General features: G+C 41.5%; 1 protein-coding gene across 1 annotated transcript; it reads left to right on the top strand.

Moving 5' to 3' along the window:
- Positions 1-12,013: 12,013 nt before the first annotated feature.
- Klf6 (KLF transcription factor 6) lies at positions 12,014-20,773 on the top strand. The gene is made up of 4 exons (XM_051194790.1): positions 12,014-12,349; positions 15,187-15,760; positions 17,075-17,198; positions 17,686-20,773. The coding sequence occupies exons 1-4, from the start codon at positions 12,146-12,148 to the stop codon at positions 17,735-17,737; spliced, it is 954 nt and encodes a 317-aa protein (XP_051050747.1). The 5' UTR covers positions 12,014-12,145; the 3' UTR covers positions 17,738-20,773.
- Positions 20,774-23,789: the final 3,016 nt, after the last annotated feature.

Genomic DNA, 23,789 nt, shown 5'->3' with positions numbered 1-23,789 from the left:
TTCCCTAGGACATGAAGAGTTCTTTGCAATTTGAGATTTTGGAGATGACAGCTTTTCAGAGCTGTGTGCTTTCTTGTGCTCTGGCATGAAATGTTTTACCTTAGTGTTTTAAGAAAATATCTGTCTCCCCCTTCCCCTGGCGAGGGCTTCTCACTCTAGAGACTGACTTGTGATATCTCACCACAGATATGAAGTCACTGTGGTGAGATGCTCAGTTCCGCAGAGGGTCAGTCACACCTTAAAGTTTTCATGCTGCCATGACAACGTGTTAGTTTGTAAAAGTATCCATTTAGGACACAAGACATCAGAGAGTTCTAGGATTCAGCTCTTAATGAGGCCATGCATTTGAGCAGGATACATTTTGTAAGCAGTTAAAAATATCGTATCAACAAGAGGATTTAGTGTCTGAGCAATTTTAGCAAAAATATTTTCTAGTTTGTCAGTCCCTAAAAATAATCACTAGAAGCAGTATTAGGATACAGCCTGTGTTTTTGAATTTGTTAATCACAAAAATATAATGCCTTATTTGGAAAACAAATCCTAAGAGTTTCCTTCAGTCTGTAATCTGTCTTTACTCGGTTATAAATTCCAACATCCTATAGAATACATTGCAATAGGCAACAGTCTCTGCAATGTATGTCTCCATTTGTGTGTCTCTGTGTGAATGTCTATATTTGTGAATGTGTGTGCACCCTTACTCCCATTCAAAGCTCTACCTGGCTGAGAAAGAACTCTAAACAAGCCAAGAAATCAGTGAAGGAAATTTGTATTTGAGATAAACAAAGGCTGGATTCAAAGGAGGATCTGAGCAACTGCAGCAGGTAGAATCATGCAAAAACAGTTCCAGCCAATTGGGACCCAATGCAGGGAGGGAAAGGTCAATACTCCTATGGTTGTTACTTGTTTGAAAGACAATAGATTACCTGGTTTATGTATAATAAGGATGATACAGAAATGTAAAGGAAAAAAAAAAAAGCAAACCAGTATCCAGCTTTTAAATACTGCCCTGCTTCCTTTCTCCCATGCCCAGTACTGTCACTTGTCATCAAAGTAAAGAAAAAAATATCCAGGGATCTTCCTGTGGGATAAGTTAGCATTTGTCACTGTCGTTTTTGATTTTGGGTTTTTCCCCCTAATCCCTCCTTTCTTTCTGACCCCCCCCCCACTGTTTTCCTATCTGTCTCTGTATTCTCTGTCTGTGTATGGTGTATGTGAGTGTGTACAAGCAAGTACAAAGGCCAGAGGAAGGCAATAAATGTCTTCTTCTATTATCTTGTCACTTTACCACCATGATACAATGTCTCTCATTGAACTTGACTGCTCCTGTTTTGGGCTAAGTTGGCTGGCCAGCAAATTCTCCAGATCTACGTGTCTCTGATGCTGTGGTCATCTAGCTTTTAATATGTGTGCTGAAGATTCAAAATAAAATCCTCATGCTTGCAGAGAAAGCTCTTAGCCACTGAGCTATCTCTGTGGCCTGTCTTGTACCCCTAACCTACAAGAGTTTTGTATTTAGTAAAATGATTATGATTAGCTAAGTCATTTTATTATCCCACTTAATACTCAAGAAATTCTGTCTGGTAAGCTAGTCTTTACCAGAAGCTCAGAAATGTGAAAAGCTGGGCCTGTGTTGAGGGAGATGGTTAAATTGGAGATTGGTCCCCAAAACCATGTTTATATCCTTTTAATGATACCAAATGGCATTAAATAATGATACTGGTTTAAAATCTTGTTTAAGCTTTATGTACAAATGGATTACACAGGAGAGTGCTCTACCCCAGACCATGTATACTACTAGCCTTGAGTTCTTTAACAATAAATAGGAAAAAGGTAAAGTCACTAAATCTATCCCTGTGAAATTCTTTTGGTGGGATGAGCCTAAATCTTTCATCTCAGTCATACCAAGGAATCCTGGGAAGATGAAATACAGCAAAAACTCACCATCAGATTAACTCCTGGAATGCACACTTAGCCTCTGACTTGGAAATGAGCAGGCAGCTTCAAGTTGACTGCACTTTCAAGCCATTGTGTGACAGAGAACTGCAAAACTGTTGTGTATATGCTCAGTAACAACTAGAGAAGCAGGATCATGTAGCAAAAACAGAACAGACCAATGTGCACCTTTCAGCAGCAAACACGGAGGACCCAGCTTGCAGTTGTTGGGTTCACCCAAACTTCACATAGGAAGCTAATCTTAGAGGGTATTGTAGGAAAAATATGCCAGACATTCTGGGAGGCTGATGCTTCTAGAAGAGTCCCTGTGTGGGTTTGAATGTTCTATTCACTTTATTAGATCAACAAAACTATAAACAAAAGTAAAGTAAAGATGCATAAGAGATGAGGGGGCTTTGAAGTTCTTTCAGCTCTCCAGGGGATGTTGACCAAGTCTCTTGCTTCAGATATAAAGGCAACTACAACATGTTAAAACAAAGGAGCTTCCAAATGCATACTTTTAACGTTTTAGAGATAGAGATTTTATTTCTTCTAAGAAGTCTCACTGATGCCTTCCTGACTTCCTTAAAGTTTGTAGTTGAAGTTGCTACCGATCAATCAAAGCAACTCAGCATTTGTACATAAGTACAAATACATAAGTACCTGGCTGGTATGAAATCCATAACTATCTTTTAAAGTAAAGGGTAAAAGAGGAACTTTATATCATTTGATGTTACATCCTGCACACACTTCCTGTCAGATAATAGCATGCATCGATTTTATCTGACACCCCACATTTTGTTTTACACAAATGTCACTTTATCTAAGAGAACTTTTATATTACTCTAAGGTAATTTTCTTCAAGACCTCTGCCCATCATTTCCCATGACATGTCCTCAACTAAGACATTGTTGACTTGCACACACCACTCCTCCGATATGACTTTGCATAAAAGGAATGGATGTATTTACTGGTAGAAATGTGTTGCCAATAGATGGTTCAGGCTTCTGAGTTGTCTGACGATGCTGTGTTGTGGAGATGAGAAACTTGCATCAAAGGAGATAAGATCTTCTGAACTGAGCAAGGCTGAATATCTCTCATTCAGGTGAAAACATATTTCTGTTCCAAGAAAAGCATCACAAGCATACATAGTTCATGTATGCTTGTAAGGAATCGTTAATGTAATCCCATTGGGCCTGGGAAGCTCATTTCAGGTTCCTCTTAAAATACTAACCATAGTTAAAAGCAGTTATTTCATTCTTTCTACTTCTTGTCATTTCTCTCATATTCCATTTTATCTTCTCTTTGGTTTTCTTTTCTTTCATTTTAGATTTACTAGGCCTTCAAACCCCAGCAATGGTGAAATAGATGTCCAAGAAGAAAAGCTGTCTATTATTTGCACTATAAAACTAAAACCACAAACAAGCACATTTTTGGTGGCTTTGAATTTGTTTCTAAGTGAAATTCAATTGGTCATATTTAATCTCAAAGATCAGAATGGTGATGATTGTGCCCCCTCCTTTCTAAAGTCCATTGTAATAAAAATTCGCCATTCCAGAAGGAATACATAACCAGGATGAAAATAAAAGCTCTTCAACACACACCAGCTTTCATCAAGTTCTAGAAAACAGAATGTGGACTATAAAGGGTCAGACAAGATGAGTAGTCAGGGAAGTCTGTTGCCTGGAAATGAACATCCTGGGACCATTGAAATGTTTCGGCTGGTAAAGGTGCTTATAGACAAACATTTCACCCCCAAAGATCCACTTCCCAGGACAAGTGGTGTAGCACATATGTGCCCTTCTCCCACTGAATAAATGTAATAAAACTTTTAAAACATAAATTCTATGTGAATGAAAAGAAAGGGAGGAAATGAAGTAAAATCATGAATGGGTTAAAAATACAATTTTATCCCACCCGAGTAAAGTCAGACAAAACTCTGAAGTTCCACATTAACCTACAGACGAATCTAGCATTCACACATGCACACAGTCACTTAATTCAAAAAGAATTAATTGAGAAGGTGTAGCGCCTAGGCATAATAGCGTGAAGAGTATGTGTGCTAACTTGTATAGAAAAGATGAAGGATTCATGAAACACCTAACCTAGGAGCACAGTACAGTACAATGTGGTACACCTCTCTATATGTTATAGGCATTATCAAAGTACAAATGTTTGCTTGCTTATTTTTCGATTATATAAAAAATGTTTAAATTATGTGTGTGAGCATGTGCCTAAGTGTGAGTATGTACATGTGAATGAGTATTTGAGCAGACATGCTGGAGCTGGAGTGACATGTGTTTATAGACTGCCAATAATGTGAGTACTGTGAATCGAACTCAGGTCCTCTGCCAAAGCAATAAGTGCTCTTAATTACTGAACCATCTCATCTAGAGCCCAAATTTTTTTTTAAAGTGTTTTGAACATTTGTACCTGTTTAACACCCAGAGACCATTTGCTTTATTTCCTTTTATAAGATTTAATTTTCTTAGAAAATTTCCAATGTTTACTAACTTTGTAGAAGGAATTATTGATACTTCATTTTTTAATTTAGAAGATTAAAATGAGACTAAACACAACTATAACTTAGTAATTTATAAGTTCATGCAAATGTGTAGCAATACTCTTGTTGCTGTCTCAATGTCAACATACTTGGTAAGCTTTCTGAATTATTTTTTGAAAATTTGTGTGTATTACTTGGGGAGGCATGCATGTCTACATTTCTTGTGGATTTACATATATATGAAGATTAGAAGTCAATTTTTAATGCCTTCCTCAAGCATTTTCAGCCATATTATTTGAAAGAGTCACTTAATTGGAGCTCACCTATTATGTTAGACTAGTTGGCTAGCAAGCTCCAGTTAACCTCCTGTTCAACCTCCATAACAGTGGGATAACAGTCATGAATCACAGCAGTTAGTCTTTAAACAGCTTGCTTGGGATGTGAACTTGGGCCATCATGTTTGCACAGCAAGGGCTTACTTAGACTAAGCCAACTTCCCAGGCCTTCTTTCTGAATGTCAAAGCATGTCCCCTTTAATCACAGCAGTTCTCACCTCATCTGCCAGAATCCAGTCTGTGTTCACTGCTCTATGGGGGCACGGGCTCTTGGTGTGCCAGTCAACTGATGGGAACACTTGCAACTGTCTGTGCAAACAGCTCTCCATCCAGACCCAGAACTTGCTCAACCCTTGGAGAGATCCCTCAGGCCCCTTCCACATCAGCTGCCAGCTTGCCCACCATAAGGAGCAGGCCTGGTAGTTTGCTTCAACAAATAATGAATTGTGTCTCTTGTAGACTTGGGCTTTGAGTCTTGTAGGAAGTAATCACTTATGCTAAGCTTTTTTTCCTGATGTTCCTGAAACACACTCTCAGAATCATCTCAGAACATGGCTGCCTATGTTTGTTGGAATAGTCAGCACATCCTATAGCACCGTGTGAACCTGCCATGAACTCACCAGAACTCTTTCTCTTTGGGGACACACTCATTCAGTTCTTTTGGCTCAATTCTTGAAAGATGAAAATGAAGAATGAGAAACTAAGTGCATGTTCCATTTGGTTTAAAAGGGCCAGACCTTTTCCAAAGAGACTGCAGCATATTTATTATACTCCCACTAAGAGCACTAGGAAGTGCTGGCCACTCACTGAACACTTTCACCAACTTTGATGTTAATATTCTTCCTATAACCAATTCAGTTGATCTTGCTGCCTATTTCTCTCGTTAGGGATGCTGTTGACCACCTTTTTATATGTTCAGTGAAGTATAATTTCTAACATTTTGGTTATTTTTCATATATAATTTACTTTTGACTACTGTATGTCATGTGTACATCTTGGACACATGTTCAATTTTAAATACACATTTTAAGAACATTTTCCTCTCAGTAGACTATTGTCTACTTACTGTTGTCTTTGATAAAGTTTCAATTTTTGATGAAATCTACACCCATTAAAATAATTTTTCTTGGTGTTCTTGTTTTCTGTTTCAACACAAGGAGGTGTTGCTTGTGCTCTAAATCATAGTAATTATTGTTATAATATTGCTCGAGGGGGTTCTTGGGGGGACCCCATGGCAGGCAGGGAACAAACATGCCGGACACCTAGAGCTTAAGTGAGAAGTTTTATTGGAACGGGAAGAGACAGGGGAGAGAAAGAAGAGAAATGAGTGGGAAGAGACAGAAGAAATCCCACCTGCCCCTTCAGAGGAACAGTGGGAAAGAGAGAGGAAGTTGGGGGAGGTTTTCTCTTAAAGGCCCTCTGCACCTGCCTGTAGAGTTGTAGCAGCTGCCAGGTGACAGGTGACAGGTGACAGGTGACAGGCCAGCATAATGCCTGAATCCTTACAATTATGTCCATTTGCCATCCCCTTTGGAAAGATTATGATGTAACCATTCTCATTTATTCTGTATGTATCCTCAATGTGCCACTCACTCACTGTTTCTTATAGCCTGCTATGTGTTTTCAGGAGTTCAACCATTATGACTTGAGTACTTGCTTCACCTCTTGGACTTCTGGAGCTCTACTCTTTTATTTATTTTTTTTTTTAATTAGAAACAGTCTTATTTTACATATCAATCCAAGTTCCCTTTCGGTCCCATCCTCCCATCCTCCTATGCCCCCCCACTGACTCCCCCCACCCCATCCTCCATCCACTCTCTAGGGAGGGTGAGGCTTTCCATGAGGAATCATCAAAGTCTATGAAGTCATTTGGGGGCAGGGCCTAGGCTAAGGGAATCTCAAGGCTAAGAGAGCATCCCTCCATGGGGAATGGGCTCCTGAAGTCCATTTGTTCACCAGGGATACATCCTAGAGCTCTACTCTTAACAACCGACAAAAGTTGCTCTCCACTCTCCCCACTCTCCCCTGACAACAAGACAATGTCAGGTAGTCTGCAACTTTTCTTTAACTTACTTAAGCATGCTGGTCAGAAAGCCCTTACATGACTTGAATCTGGAAGAGGCTAAGACACCAAGAGAAGGCAGCTTTGATAAAGTGGGAGTAGATAACTGCTAAAGACAGAAACAAGGAACACTATGAGAGGAAGGGAGTTAATACTAAGGAGAGACTAAGGGTAGATTAAGGTAGTAGATGGAAAGGGCTTCCTCTATATTTCCAGAATCTTCTCTCAAAAGAAGTGCTTCTTCAGTGCTGGTAGAAGGCAGGATCCCCCTTAAACCAAAGTTCTGAAAACCAGGAAGCAGGTTTCCTGCCTGGCCAGGGGAGGAGAAAGTCACTGCCATCTACAAGAAAGCTCCTTATCTGAGGGGAAAGAGGTAGGAAAGATCGAGATGCTCCAGTCCCAAGCCCACATCCACAGAGGTCACCTAACCCAGATCTACAGACAATACCCTTCTGCCCCTAGGAGGCCGCTCTCCTCTCTGCTTCCTAATGTGGTCTCCAACCACATCAGGAATGCAGAAATTGAGAAATGGTAGACAGACATTCACTGGAAAAAGAGCACAAACAAATCCAGGCACCTAGGACCCTTCAGTAAACATAGGCAACCACAGTCACTTATGACTGTGAATTTTAATGTTAACTAAATGTTTTAATGTTTCATCTCATTATTGTTTTTACAAACAGGGCTACTAAGCAAATGTCATATTTATATATGTATATAAATACATACATGCAGACAATTGTTTGCAGACACACATCCAAACACACATGTTTGTATATATACAAACATATAATCACATACACATGTATACACCTGCACATACACATATAAATTTGCATGTATATATATATATATATATACATACACACACACACACACACACACACACACACACACACACACACTAGACATAAATACATACACACTTCCCTGCTAAGTAAGTGAACTTTTGTTTTTCATTTTCAAAGGAAAGTTCATTACTTTTTGAGAGGGCAATATATGGGGAGAAGGCAACTCATGCTTTTGACTAGAACCATCTGGAAATGACATAGTAGATCAAGGGGAACCTTTTAACTCAATGCAACAACTCACAAGTACAACAACTCACAAGTACTTTTTAAAAATGGTATTTTACAGAACAACTCAAGGGAAAAATCAATGAAACATGAATCAAGTTTCTGTGGGAGAGGTGATTTCTTGTTAAAGATATCCCAAACAAACAAAACTGGCTTCTTGAGCCATGCATGAGAATAGTCTTTGCCCATATAATTAGGGGATGGTATTGAAATTACCTTTGACTAGATTTATAAAACCCCTTTTGAATTTCAACCTAGCTAGCATCTACCAATCTCTAAAATGAAAGCTCTGTCTAATTGTGAACATCATTTGAAACCATTGGTTTCCCTGTTAAACAACAAAGGGAACTTCATGTTAAGAAAAGAAGGAGCGCAGCATGGAAGCAAAAGAGACAGAACAAAAGTGGAAAAGGGCATGGAGACAGTGGGCTTGTAAGGAAATAGCCCAGAGTGCCAGAGAAGCTAAGACCTCTGCATTCAGGACTATGGCACTACACAGACTGGCTTGCAGGAGAGATGACCAGATGAGGGTGGCTGAGAAGGGGATCATCCTCCAGTAGTCTACCACTTACTAGGACTGGGTGGCATGGGGGCGGTGGTGGTAAGGGGGGTTGGATGAGAGGTGGGGGGGGTAGGGTGAGCAGAGATCTTCAGCTCCTGGCAGAATGAACTGTTACTGGAATTACTGCACAGCCCCAGGCCCAAATTTGCTTCTTATCTGCTGTGTGATCTGCACGGTGGATTTCATTTTACTGCCTCATCTGTCATAAATAACAAGCGCAAAGTTGAAAATGGGGCACGTTCAATGACTGAATATTGCCTTCAACTTATGGCTTATACAGACTGGGGATTTTAATACATTATGATTGACATGCTGACTTCCTCCTCTCCCCCCTCCCCCAGTGTTTATGATATGGGGAAGCATGGTGGCAGATTGCAAGGGCCTCCACTCACATCCCCAGGACCTTTTCTCAAAAGAAGCAAAGGCCATTTAAGGTCAAGATTCCCCCCTTTAAATCCAAGTCCTATAACCATCTATCAGTTTCCATGCCTGATCAGAAGAGAAAAAACTTACTTTGAATGACCACCATTCCTTTAGAACATACAAGAAAGTTCAGCTATTTGGGTGAAGAGACAGGAAGGCCTAGAAGGCCCCAGTCTCAGAGCCCTCATGCTGAAATGACCTAAAGTCAGGTCTGAGGACATACCCCCCTGCCCCTAGGAGCCTCCTCTTTCCCCTGCTTTCCACCCTGCCTCCAGCCACAGTAGGAATGCAGGAATTGGGAAATGTGTGCACAGACAGATACACTAGAAAAGAAGCACAAAAACCAGGTCCTGGGGGAACCCCTAGGAAACATAGGCAGCCACAGCTAAGAAGTTCTTGTGCAGGGATTTAGGGATGGTGATTCCCTGGGAAGCATTCTACTAGGGATATAGATATATTCTCAGCCCCTTTCTTTTTTTTTTTTTTTTTTTTTTTTTTTTTTTTGTTTTTTGTTTTTTGTTTAAGATTTTTTGAAACAGTGGCATCAAATTTCCCAGACTAAGCTTGAACTCACTCTGTAGAGCAGGCAAGCCTTGTTCTTTTGCCCCAGTCTTTCACACAGCTGAGATTCTAAGAATATTTCCATCAGGCCAGGCTGAACTTGTTTTGTCTTCAGATATACTGGCCAAGATCAAACCTATGGACAGTTTAAAGTCATGATTTGTTCTGAATGTCTGTGACCTATGTGATTCTGTTAGGCGTTTTAAAAATCAGACATCGTTTGTATTACTTGGATTTCATGGATAGTCCTTCTTGCATACAAAGCCAAGACTAGTTTCCCATCAATAGCTAAATGCTCAGGAATACAAGTGCCTTTCATTCAAAACATCTTTGGAGCCCTGCCCCTTACCCCAACTATGACATGTACTTTCGCCTGCTTTGTAAATCTATGTGTACCTGGCCTGTCACAGGATATGAATAATATGTGCCAAATGCCTAATGGGAGCAGCAGGAAGTCACAGAGTTTATTCTACTTGGAATTCAGTCTACAAGTGTACTCTACTTTTACACTAAATTTTTTTTTCTGAAAGTCACAGTTTTGATTGTATCTCTATTATGTCCAATTAAATCCAGTCTTGTAAAAAAATAAACTCTGCAAATCTTCTACTTAACTGGCAGTGCTTGTAAGAAACAGGGAGAAAATTTTACATTCTATAGGAATGTAGGGGAATGTGTTAAAATGATGACTAATTCTCTATCCAACAAGGGAAGGTTCAATATCTTCATTATGACACCCCTAAGGAATTACAGCCTCCTCCAGGCTTTATTAAGGCCTTCACTTAGTCAGTGTCATGTACTTTAACCTTATCCTTTACCATGTATACTGTCATGCTGGCTTTCATTCATAGATTTGATCTGATTCTTGTTTCCTTTGTCAATTCCAAAGGCACAAGCTTGCTACTAATTATAAAGCTCTAGCCCCATATAAGGGCTTCGCTGGGAAGTTAGTTCATTCTATGTATGTGTGTCCTAAAGCCATTTCCATTCCCTTCCTGGAAACAAAATATAAACACATAGCCCAGAGAGGGACAGTCTTGTTTCTTCATCACTAAGGTAAATGGGATGAATGAAGGCCAATAGTCACCCTCATGTATTCCCATAAAATAGGCATTTTTTTTTTTAAGTGGAAAGATAACTTTTCCCAACTTAGTGTGCCCATCTAAGATCCTTATAAGCTTATAGTTCTGGTACATGCATCTCTTTTAGACTTCTAAAATTAAATACGAAAAATCTAAAATTATTTTACATAGTTTATGTTTAAAAATACTATTAATTAAATATTAATAGTCAATTGTTTTTTACTAAAAATTTGTATTTACTCAGTCTGTTTTCTTTCTTTTTTTTTTAATGAACATCATGATGTGCTTTAGGAGACAATATTATATGAACAAAAATTAATGTCAGCTTCAGCCTAATTTAAATTGTTTACACATCCTCGGGAAAGCCTGTTAACGTGGTGAGGCATCTTGGAGCCTGCATTCCACAAGATAAACAGATTTCTACCCCATAAGCAGCAGAATCTGCATCTTCGAGAGCTGAGTATCAAGCAAAAGGGCATTTTTAAGCTGGAGATGCCCAGCTACCCAACTTGGGGTGGCGCCAGGTCATCCATGTGAGCTTACTAAAACCCAATCGGGTTGTTTGGAATGCTATCTTAAAAGCTGCGCTTGCAACTCCCAATAGACAAAATTCATTCTAGAGAATCTGAGTGTAACTAACCCACGGGTCAGGTAAGGCTCTTTCTGCATGCTTCGGAAGTGTGGGTATTTTGGAGACTGAGCAAGTCTCGGACTCCCTTCAGCCTCCGTCCCAGGGATCCAGACGGAAACTACCATACAGTGACTCTAAGGGCACCAAGTTCCCCTGCTGTTTATTCCTTTGGTCCCATCGCTACACAGGGATACGTGGGCCTGTTTGCGCCCACTCCGGCCACCTCAGCATCACTGAGTATGGAGAAAATTCGGGACAAAGAGAGAAACCAGGGGACCAAGGAGAATGGAGGGTCAGGGAAGGATCAGGGGACACCGGCATCGAGCACAGAGGGACGGATAAAGAAGTGGAATAAGGGGACGGGCAGATATCGGCTTCCGTGTTTTGCTGGGTCCCAGTCCGGGTGACGGGATCAGAATGTGGAACCGGGCGGCCGTGCAGCGGGGGACAGGCGCTGGATTGTCCGGGCTAGGTTTCCCTAGCTCCGGCCGCAGGTTTGCGGCGTTAGGCTGTGCACCTCCCAGCACCGACTCCTTCGGCGCCTCGTAGCCCTCGCCATATATACCCTGCTAAAAATAGCCTGCGAGACGTCTTCCCAATCAGCGCAGGCCGAGTTCGAATTTCACCAATAGAGAGGCCTGTAATGGAGAAGCTCGGTCACGCCAGGCGGGGCCGCCTTGTGTCCGCACCAGTGATTGGTGCAAGCTGACATCATCGTCGCGCAGCCCCCGGGACAGGCGCGGCCGGATTGGGTATCACTGGGGGCGGAGCTCCAAACTGGTCACGTGGGGGGAGGAGGAGTGGGGGGAGCCAAGCGGGGGAGGAGGGGGGGAGGCTGGCAGCGGAGCTTTGAATAGGGAAGTTTTGCAGGGGTTACGCTTGCAGTCAGTCCGCTGTTTGCAAATATTGCGTGGGCTCGGCGCGCTGCGGGCTTTTGGAGGGTCCGGACCCGGCGTCCGATTGCAGCGCCATCCAGTTTGCATGAAACTTTCACCTGCGCTCCCGGGGACAGTTTCTGCTCCGACTCCTGATCGTTCTCCTCCCTGTTTTCCCGACAGCGAGGACTGTCTTTTCCAACCCGACATGGATGTGCTCCCAATGTGTAGCATCTTCCAGGAACTACAGATTGTGCACGAAACGGGCTACTTCTCGGCTCTGCCGTCCCTGGAGGAATATTGGCAACAGGTAAATACGGATTTTTTTTTTTTTTTCACGTGCCCGGTGCTCCGAGAAAGGAGTCTCACGGAGGCACAAGCAAGATGGTGTGTGCTTGGAAGTGAATCTTTTTAATAATGATTAGCGTTTGCTAATTAAAAAAATAAAATAATGATCTTAAGATGCCCTTCTGCTGCCTGAAATGATGAAGGCACAGAATAGCGAGCCTTCCGCGGCGAGGACTAGAGTTGTCATTTGTGTGGAGGCGAGCTCTTGTTCTCAGAACGTTTTTCTTTATTTCTTTATTTTTCCTTTTTTGCTAATTCTGAGCTTCCAAGCGGCATCCACCTGAGGGGAGGGAACACCAGATTCCTTTGCCGAATCCAGACCGGAGCTGTTGGCACAAGTTTGGGGCTTGTACCAGCTCCAAACTCCACAGCTGGACTTTGTCATATGAACGAGCTTGCCTTTACTGCCAAAAGATTTGATTTAAGGATTTTGTTTTGTGTTGATGTTTGTACATCCAGTTTTTTAAAGTCTAATATTTTGCCTGCGGAACGCAGCAGCTCTTTTTTTTTTTTTTTTTTTTTCCCTTAACGCAAGGCTATTTCCAGTTTCTGTTCCTTCTGGATAATTTCTTACCTTCGCCAATGTTTGCCTTGTTTTTCTTACCTGCTTTTCTTGTTGACTGCGCGCAGCGGGTGTGTGGGGAGGGTGGGGGGGAGCTGTTTGCACACAAGTGACTTGTCAGTCATATGACAATGAGTCCATTCCTAATTGCTTCGGGTCTTACTTTGGGGAAGAAAAAGATTTCCGGCATTTTAATGGAACTAGAATTTGGGGCAACGGAAATATAAGACACCCCCCCCCCATTCTAAGTCTTAGGATTCCCTCATTGGCGAGACACTCGAATGCTTTTACCATTGTCTCTAAAACGATGGTTTGGTGGATGTCTTTACCCTTCTGTGCTGGCTTTTTTCCTTCAAGTGAATTAGCAGATGAAATATATTTTGTGGGTTTCACAACCTCCCAGCCTTTAAAACGCATGAAAAGCGAAGTGCTGTCTGAAACCTCCACATGCCAGCTTAATTGTTCACAATCCTCTCCTGCCTTCCTCTCCCCCTCCCCATTTTTCCTCCTCAAAGAAGCTGCTCCCCGGGACGTGATTGAAATTGATCTTAGTAGTTTCCTTTAGGCATTTGGGATTTGGGCTACAAGCCAGACTTGGCTCCTGGTCCCCTTCAGAGCCTTTTAAACTCCCGGAGAGCTGGGATCAGGTCCCCACTGCTCATCAGCATAATGGAGATTTAAAATTAGCCAGTTGATTAAAGTTTAACAAGATCTTCATAAATGTGCTCCTTTTCTTTGGAACATCAATAATATGTATTGTCACCTCGATTCAGAATACCATGTTCACTGTAGCAGACATCGAATTTTGGGGGGAAAGAGAAAACAAGCATCCCCCACCCCCCTTTGACTTTCTCCTGCTTGCTTGCTGTGTGAAGCATCTACAGGGAGGGATTAGGATATGTGTATAGTGTGATAGAAGGCACATTGTTAAGTAAGCATTTGCCCTCTTGCTGGTAGCCTGTGCTCAAGATGGTCTGTACCCTGATAACAATTTGTTGCAGTTTGGTGTCGAAATTTCTGTCTGTAGAATGGAATAGTCAGTGGCACAAACAACCTTATATGGGCATGCAGGCAAACCTAGTGAAAAATCAGGGCCGACATAATTTAATCCTAAAATGTTTCCTACCATTTTTCTTTTCCAGTGGCTAGAAAGTTTGAAATGGTGGGGAGAGGGGATGCTGATCTCTGCAGTTGTGTAGCTTCTTGAAAGGTTGGTTGCGGGGCTGGGGAAGGGGCACCCTGTCCATGGCACACTGCATGTATATTTGAGCCGGGTCCTTATTTGGCTGCTGGTCAGAATTTCAAAAGGAAGTCTCCTTTGGCATTGCGTGAAAGAAATAGGAGTGATGACTCATACTGTTGTACTCTTGGCCAGGAGATAAAGTCCTTGTTCATTGTGGGACTCCCAGAAGGGCCAGGGAGTAATTTCCCCTTTCCATCCTTTACAATAGCAGATGGCCATTCTGGAAGAATTCCTCCACTTGTGTTGTTGAGGTTTCTTGTTTCCCTCTGACCACTGTGATGTAATTATTAAAGTTTGGTGGGAAATGACATTTAAAAATATGCATAGATATATATGTGTTTATATCCTAGGTCTTAGTTACACCGGAAAAGGGAGGTTTCTCTTCCAATCTATTGATGTCCCCGAATACAGACAGATATGTGCTGTCTGCTCTCTGATTACAGCCAGCCCTATATTGTCAGCTGTGTCCCCATGGGGGTCTTCAGACCATACTGTGTCCTATGTGATCTTTCTGTCCTGTTGTGTGAATACTTGTGGATGGCTGGGGCTCTCAGTGATGCTCATGGTTCTAGAGAATGGCAAATGATCTGGTTAAACCTGTTAGGTTGGTGGGAGGGGTTGTGATGTGTGGAAGGCTGATTTTCTTTGTGTGGTTTACCAGGATCCTCATTAGAAATGTCAACACTTGTAACTATAACAACAAAACAGGCCTAGTGATCATCACTCATTGTGGCCTGGCCGTTGTTGGTTCAACATTGAAGAAACCAAGAGAGGTTTTACCTCTGTTTTTCCTTCATATTCCTAGAAACAGCTTTTCTCTAGCATTCATGAGGAAGTAGATTCCCATTACAGAAGACTTTGACCCGTAGTACATGGCACAGAAATAATTTATTTGTCCTTTGTTTGCATGTTTTCTTTTTTTTCCTATGTGCTTTCAGTTCCACTTTCAGTAGTTGTAACAATCACGTGCCTTTTTGTGGTTCATTTTGCACAGACCTGCCTGGAATTGGAACGGTATCTTCAGAGTGAGCCCTGCTACGTGTCAGCCTCTGAGATAAAATTTGACAGCCAGGAAGATCTGTGGACCAAAATCATTCTAGCTAGAGAGAAGAAGGAGGAATCAGAACTGAAGATTTCTTCTAGTCCCCCAGAAGACTCTCTGATCAGCCCCAGCTTTAATTATAACTTAGAGACCAACAGCCTAAACTCTGATGTCAGCAGCGAGTCTTCAGACAGTTCTGAGGAACTTTCACCCACGACCAAATTTACCTCTGATCCCATCGGTGAAGTCTTAGTCAGTTCAGGAAATCTGAGCTCCTCCGTCATTTCCACACCTCCTTCTTCTCCAGAGGTGAACAGGGAATCATCTCAACTATGGGGCTGTGGGCCAGGAGACCTACCCTCACCAGGGAAAGTTCGCAGTGGAACTTCTGGGAAGTCTGGTGACAAGGGTAGTGGCGATGCCTCCCCAGATGGCAGGAGGAGGGTACATCGATGCCACTTCAATGGCTGCAGGAAAGTTTACACTAAAAGCTCCCACTTGAAAGCACATCAACGTACTCACACAGGTCAGTCCCCTCATGGGGCCTGGGAGGTCAGCCGCTGGTGGGCGCCAGTGAATTGCACCAGCCCTGGGAGGGAGCCAGGGCTCCTCAGGATGTGTTCACAAGCAAGGAAATCCTCACTTCCTAAATTCCTGTCACCAAGGAATTGGGTCCTATTGGAGTTCAGAGTAGAATCTTAAAAGACTGGACATTTGAATCAGATGAATGGGTCATGCTTTCAGATTAAACAAGAGGCCAGATCACATTCTCCATGGACACCCAAACCTTGACCCACTCGGTGTTCATTTCCCCATTGTACATGCATCGTGCTATATTGGGTTGCTCCTCATTCTATGTCATGTAAGTCCAGGGTCAGGACAGAGGGTCCTTGGGCAGCATGGAGATTGTTAGTTTTGACACTGATATTTTAAGGCTTGAGTTGTGAGCAGTAGTCTTGACCAGGGGACATGTGTTGTGAATACTGTGTCACACAGCCACTTAAAACAAGGGCTTTCTTAACTCAATGCCACCACGTAGAGTGAAGTTCTTGTTTGTTTGAAACTACCAGTACAACACACAGGATATGAGGGGAAGGCTGGCAGGAAAGCTAATTTCTTACCTTATGGAGATGATAGTCAAATTCTGGAGAGATGAAGTGAAGTCAGGGTCCTGAAAAGGCACAGAGCCTGGGAGAGGATGTGAGTGTTCCCAGAACAAGACAGTTTTGACTCAAGTTGGCTTTAGCATTATTTTTAACTAATCAGTAGCACTTTATTCAATTCATAGTTATAATTTAACTAGGGAGTGATGTCCATTTGGTTGTTTGATTACCATTTAGAAACTGATTTGGAAGTCTCTGGGTGAGGTTTCTCAGAAACTTATGACTTCAGTTTTGCAGAAATGTAGATGGTCTCAAACGACTCATTCCACAGGGAAATGAGTAAGGAGCCAGATAGTGCTGGAGGGGGATGTCTCCATGGAGAAAGCAATAAATCTCAACCCTCAGCAAGGCTGTGGGGCCTGTGGGCTGACACCTCACCCTGCAAATATGTCAGCAGTCTGAGTAATTGTCATTGTTATGAGTTAACTTTGATTTTGGTAGCATGACTTTGTCAAACCTAGATCCCTGGGTCAACAGCTTGAATGAAGCTTCAGACTAGGTTACGAAAGAACCTATGCTTGTGACTTTTAGCTTGCCAAAGGTACTGTCCCTCTGTTAAAGCATATGGTGAGGTCTTTAGGCTACAGGGGCCTCACATTATACATTGTTGAGTCTTTGACTTCCCTCCCATCATGTCGGTGGAATCATGATGCCCTTGTCATGTGCTCTCTTCCCAGGAGAAAAGCCTTACAGATGCTCATGGGAAGGTTGTGAGTGGCGTTTTGCAAGAAGTGATGAATTAACTAGACACTTCCGGAAGCATACCGGTGCCAAGCCTTTTAAATGCTCTCACTGTGACAGGTACGTCAGTGATGGCTTTGAAGGAAAAAAAAAAAGTGTGGGATCATGGGAAACAACCAGAGCAGTATAGGTGTGGTGTGGGCAGTAGAGCTTGGAAAGAACTCCAACAGTTTCTTGTCATTTGTTGGCATTTCTTTTAAGTCTGGGGCTTTTTCAAAAATCAATGACACATTGACTATCTCTTAAGAAATAGTGTACCAGGTTTTTACAAGAAAAATGTCTAGGGGAAGATTTTCAAAATGGGCTCCAAGTTTTCAAATTCAAAAACTGAGGCATGAGTTCAGTTTAGACTTTTGCCATGGGACTTCTGGGGCTTCCTAGCTGTTTCTTGAAGACCTCTGGAATTTGTATTCCTCTCCCTGGAGGCTACCTATGCCTAAAAGTATTGGCAAGGACTCAGAGGAGTTATACACAAGTGTAGTTTCTGGTCTGTCATGAAATCTAGGAGGCAAAACCTAACTTCCTTTTTTCTGCTTTGCCCTTGCAGGTGTTTCTCCAGGTCTGACCACCTGGCCCTGCACATGAAGAGGCACCTTTGAAGGAGCAGACAGATGAATCCTGTAGGCTAAAAGAGGCTTCCAGGCTGAGAGGTGGCCATGGAAGGAGGGATGCCTGTACCAGCCAAAGCATGCCATTTTGCTTCCTACCCAGTTACCTCCAGGGGCCTCTCTTTGGAAGGTCTTTTGAGGGCTACAAAAGTCATGTCAGAAGCGGCATAGCACCCATGGTGCATGGTGTTTGGGTGACCCTGGACTCGCCTCGCCACTGGTTCCTAACCTTCTGAGAGGCTCCTGAGAGCCTTTTGCCGTGAGCATGCGCACTGAGAATGTTAATGGGTGGGATGACTGTATGTTGAGGATCTATTACTGACTGTATGGTGAGGCAGACTTTTTTTTTTTCCCCCCTTGTGGTAGCAAATAACTGCAAGAGACAGAAAAAAAAAAAGCAGTTTGAATGTTTTGTGTGTGAGGAGTATACCAAGGGATGAGTTGACAACCAATCATTTGCTGAAGGGTGTCTGCACCTTAGAAAAAAATAAAAACAAACAAAAAAAATTAATAAAAAAAAAAAAAAGAAGAAAAAACTTGGAGGGTGGGAGTGGGAACTCAGGACCCCATAGTGATGAGTGTTAAGGGCAAGGGGAGTACCTGTCCCCCTTTCCTGTGTGAAAGGGCCTTCTGGTGTCCGGTGCAGCTATAGAATGTGCAGTAAGTGTGTCAAGTAGCTTGTTTTACTGGCTACATGGAGCTCATTGTAACCTGTTGTATAAGCTGTATTTACAAATAACAGTGGTCATTTTCCCTTATAATACAAACAAGTCGTGCATGGTCTGGGGAGCTATAAACTTTTCCAGTTTTCAATTGGGTCTCCAATCTTGGTTCCAATTAATAAGCACCTGTAAGATTCAATTTGTTTAAAACAATGGTTCTGTAAGCCATTTAGGCCTGGCAAGACACGACCCCCAGATCAGTCTTTTGTGACACTCCGGTGCACCATGCTATCGTGCAGTGTACAGTCAATGACTCAGAATTTGAACTTACTTTTTGGAGAATCTTAAGGTGCCCTTTGAAGAAATTGGACACGTGTCAAATGTCTAAATGCTTGGGCCTGGAAATTACTGGTCTAATGTCACATTAGGCTAAGAACATAAACTTTTTCTCAGTTGGGTGGATCAAACCACTAAGCTTAGAAACCGTTTTTCTCATGCAGCTATGTCTCTCTTATTTATGCCTTGAGGACTAATTCTGGTTTTCTAGCTGTTAATGCACTGTTGACCTTCATAATGGTGCCTTATGCAACTGGCCCTTCTGTGGGGTCAAATACAGGGGTATGGGTGATGCATGCTTAATTAAGGCTCTTTTTTCACCTGGCATTGTACTGTATGGTGTATAATATGGAAAAAAAGAAAAAAAAGAAAAAAAAAAAAGAAAAAAACAAAAAACCCCACCTCTTTAAGATCCTCCACAATGACAAATAGGTAAAAACTCCTTTGACATGTCAACATGTGTTCATTTCCAACAACTTGACTGTCAGTGTTAAAATGGGAAAAGCATAGACATAATAATTGAAAACTAATTCTGCTACCATGAGACTCTTTTAGAGACCTTGCACAATTGTACAGATCACACACACCGGCTGTATTTATTATGTAACATTTTCACACATATTAAAGATACAGAAGTATAAAAAAAAAATGTCAATATTTTGCTCAAAAGGCACAAGTTTTGAGTACCTGTCTAGCTATCTGTTGGTAATACTGAAAGTATACTGCTTTTTTTTTTTTTTTGAAAAAAAAGTGGATGAAATTTCTTGTGTATGTATATTTGTGTGTATAGTATGTGTATGTATGTGTGTATATATATATTATATATAGATAATATATAAATATTTTTTTAAGAAGAAACTAGAATGTTTAGCTAGAAAATTCTACAGCCTGTGAAGAAGTATTTCAAAATGGCCATAAAGGAGGTTAAAAAAGAATTTGAAAACTATAACCTAACTTTTATAAAGGCTTTATCTTTAATTTAATGATTTGCTGAAGACGTTTTTGGCTTCTATTCTATTCCACCCTGTTGATTTTGCTAGTCATTATTGGCAAGCCTGGAATAGGGTACCTTTGGCCATTCAGAAAGGGAGGAACAAAGTGCTGCTCAACCAGCTGGACTCACACACGTGAAGGTTTGCATTTTACTTTCAGCCTTACTGGAAGATCTCACCTAAGAGTAAGCTGACCACAGGGATTGTTTTTTAGAATACTTTTTATGCAGATGAAACTATTTTTTTCCAGCATGTAGATTCTCCCAGCTTTTTCAAGGAGTACGTTCCCGGAATTGGCATACCGCAGCACAGACAGCTGATATTTCTGATATATCATCCAGCTGCTGGCTTTTGGGTGTGGGATATATATATATATATACATATATATATATATTTGAATGAGTCTGGCTGAGCTGGTATTTTGTTTGATCTTCCTGGAAATGAGCAATGATTAAAGCTCACGTAATTTTTTTGTTTTTATTTTTGTATGTGGGCTGATGAATACATTTGTCCACAGAACTGGTTTCATTTTGCTTAAGGGGAAAATGCACTTTTGTTTGGCAATTCAAAACCCAAGCACTTGATATGCTGGGTTTTGAAAAACTCCTTTTTTGGCCCTGCTGTGTGCTTATCCATAACAATTCCATTAAGTAAGAAGGTAAACAGAAGAGAAAGAAAACTTGTGCTGGCTCGTCTCACTTATGAAACATCATGGATGTTGTCTGACTGGGTGGGGCTGGGTGCCGCATTTGTCAATGCCTGTAATTTTCATAATAAGCAAGTACATTCTGTTCAGGTGATAACTGAGCCTCAATCAAGCAGAACTTTTGCTTGAAATTAAAAAAAAATTTCTATTAGTGAAATTTCTTTATTTCTTTTTTTTTTTTGAAGCACCCTGTTATCTAAAGAATCTTTGTAAGAGTTTTGTAAAATTTTGTTTTACAAGATTTTATTTGAAATTGTTTTTTGCGAGATTGTTATATTTCTGTATGAATGTATTTTTTATTCGAATAACATAAAAAGAATTCTTATCAGCATTTGGAGTCTGGTTGTTTTTCTGGGGTGCGGTGGGGGGAAGGGGGTTGTTAACAAATTCCTGCTGTGTTACTCAGCCTGGCTTCCTCCCCAGGAAATCACCATTGTGCAATTCGAAGGGCCATTTGCCTAGCTCAGTCCCTGCCTTCCTTGTCTTTCCACTTACCACAGCTGTCCCTGAAGCTAGAGGGAGGCTTTTGATATTGCTGCCCCCACCCCTCAAATGTACTGAATGTGTTCCAATGCCTGGCAAAAACAGCCCCGAGCTTTTGGGGGCACAATAGGAAGAAACTTGTTGCATTTTTTTTTTTTTTTTTTTTTTTTCTTCCTGCCACTCAAGCCAGGGAGGCTATTACAGAGCAGAGGCCTCTACACCGTGACTAACTGCTGGCTCCCTTTCACTTCGGAAACCCAGCAAATTTTGTTCACTTAACTGTTAGAGCTAGGCTAGTCTTTCTGGATGGAGCTGGCCTCACACCTGGATGACTCCTGTCCCTGGAGGATAGCAGTGATCAACAGATGACAAAGGGAAGTCAGGCCAGGAAGCCATCCCTATGGACTCATTGAAACCACTTTTTCCTGCTCCCAGAGTTCCCTGGTTAGTTCCCTAAGTAGGGCAGAAAGTCTTCTGCTCATGTGATTTTATGACTTGTGAAAAAGGCCTGTAAAACGCATTATGTATAGAACAGAGCGATTTAAGATAAAATAGGCAGTTTATCATCTCAGACAAATGCTTTCCATATCTTGAGATATTGGCCCCAGCTTTACTGTGTAGATCAGTGTGAGAGATGCGTCTTGGAATCCATTTTCAGATTCTATAAACCAATCAGTAGTCACGGAGTAAAATCAGTGCATTTCGGTGGGGCCAGCTTCAATCCATTGTTCTTAGTTCTGAGGAAAGAGTGGTCTCCATTTTAGTTGTGCTATAATCATTTACTTCACAGTATGTCTTCACTTTGCTAAATGTGTACGGTTTGTGGGAATTGCCTTTAATTTAATTAATGATGAGGGAGGAGAAATGTAAATGTGTACCCAGATGAGGAGTTTGGGATTCCCCCTCCACCCCTCCACTCCCTGCTGTAATTGAAAAATATCAACAAGTTGGAAAGGAATCTGCGGCGGGGTGGGGCATAATGATCTGGTGACATTTTTTGCCAGAATTCATGGGTGTGTGGCATTCTGAAGCACATGTTAGGGTGACTAACAGTTGGAACACTTTGACTGTACCGTCTAAATAAGTCTCCATAATGCATTCTCTCTCGGCTACTATTAAGACCGGACCATGTTGTCATGCACAGTCTGCTCAACAGCTAAGTTATGTTCAAATAAGGCTGTTAGAACCGCTGCAAGAAACCAGCACAGACTCGGGGTATTTATAGAAGTATAAAGCATTTTCAGTCTGCTTAACAAACTCTTTGAAACCTAGCTAAAAGGAAGGGAGCACTGTTGTTCTAATGAGCTGTGTACTTGGGGACAATTTGCTCAGCAAAAATGGGTCTCCGTTTGCTCCTTGCTAAAATAGTTCAGGCTCGGTCACTTGAATCTAGCATTTTCTATAGCACTGCCATTCTGTGGTCTGTGAGTGCAGGGTGGACTTCAAATTACATGTTCACCGTCCTCAGAGTTCTTGGCTCAGACCTAGGAAAGTTTGTCTTCTGCTACAGGAGAAAGTATTGTTGAAGAAAATTGCTTTGAAAACGGAAAATGGAATGTTCTTAAACTGCCCATTACTCATTTAATTAAAGTTAAGTTGTTTAGGCATTTGATGCTTGACAACATATAATTTTTTGTAATTAAAAAATAACTTCTTTGAAAAGTTCTATTGTACCCATAAAGGAACCCCAAATCTTCCCCAGTCCCCCCAATCTCTCAATTCTATTTCTTATCTAATAGGGCCTTTGTAGTAAGGTCAATGGAAGTGACTAAAGTCTCATATTTAAATTGCCATAAAGAATATGGCTTCCATATGCAAAGCTTTTTTATGTATGTTTTATATCACTAAGAGCTATTTCTTAATATTTGCTTATTATTTATTATGTGTTTATGTGAATACAAGCTTATGTATTTGCATACAGATTTACACATCTGTGTGTGTATGTGTTGTTTAGAGAGGGTATCAGGTAACCTCCTCCATCATAGCACCCTATTCCTTTGAGGCAAATCTCTCCTGAACCTGAGGTTAGTGTCTTCTTGGCTAGATTAGAAGGCAGTGTATCCCAAGAATCCTTCTGACTCCAATCTCTTCACAGCTGGGTTTGGAGCTATTTGCATGGGTGCTGAGATCTGAACTCGTGTCTTCATGATTACAGAACTAGTGCTCTTAATGTCAGAGCCCTCTACCTAGCCCCTGAGCTATTTTATTTTTTAAGAACTCCCTTTGACAGCTTGTTATCATTTCAAAATTTCATGATGACAAAGATGATGGCATTTCCCACTTCTTAGGCCTAGTCAGGAATTGGGTAGAAATATATGTATATGTTCATTGCCTATCCATGTATTCATATGTATATAAGCAGTAGTCTGTACAGTAAATGATATGCCCATTTGACAATTGAGGAAAACTGAGCCTTCAAGATAGTATGCTACTTGACAGAAGTGCTGCATTGCAGAAACACCAGGTTAACTGTTCAGGCCCAGCTATCTTGGATGCCAAGGACATTTTTCCTGTCTTTGTTTCTTTCTTTCTTTCTTTCTTTCTTTCTTTCTTTCTTTCTTTCTTTCTTTCTTCCTTTCTTCCTTCCTTCCTTCCTTCCTTCCTTCCTTCCTTACTTCCTTTCTTTGTTTTGAGCTTCACTCCACCCTGTTCCTTGTCTTGTCCAACCACTCATGAGAGTCTTCTGTTCAGTTTACAGAATTCACCATGAAATAGAGACAGATTGTCTTCACAATTAAGTCTCTAAAGCTTTAAATCTTGTAACTTTAAATAAACAGAAGTCACCATTTCCAATTGCTTTCAAGGTCTGTGACAGATGGCATGTATTTATTTTTAATGCTGGAGAGTAGAGAGAGCACCATGAG

The sequence above is a fragment of the Phodopus roborovskii genome, unplaced genomic scaffold, assembly GCF_943737965.1.
Source record: "Phodopus roborovskii unplaced genomic scaffold, PHOROB, whole genome shotgun sequence".
Classification (NCBI taxonomy): Eukaryota; Metazoa; Chordata; class Mammalia; order Rodentia; family Cricetidae; genus Phodopus; species Phodopus roborovskii.
Note: the sequence above shows the minus strand (reverse complement) of the source record. Positions and strands in the feature narration are given on the sequence as shown.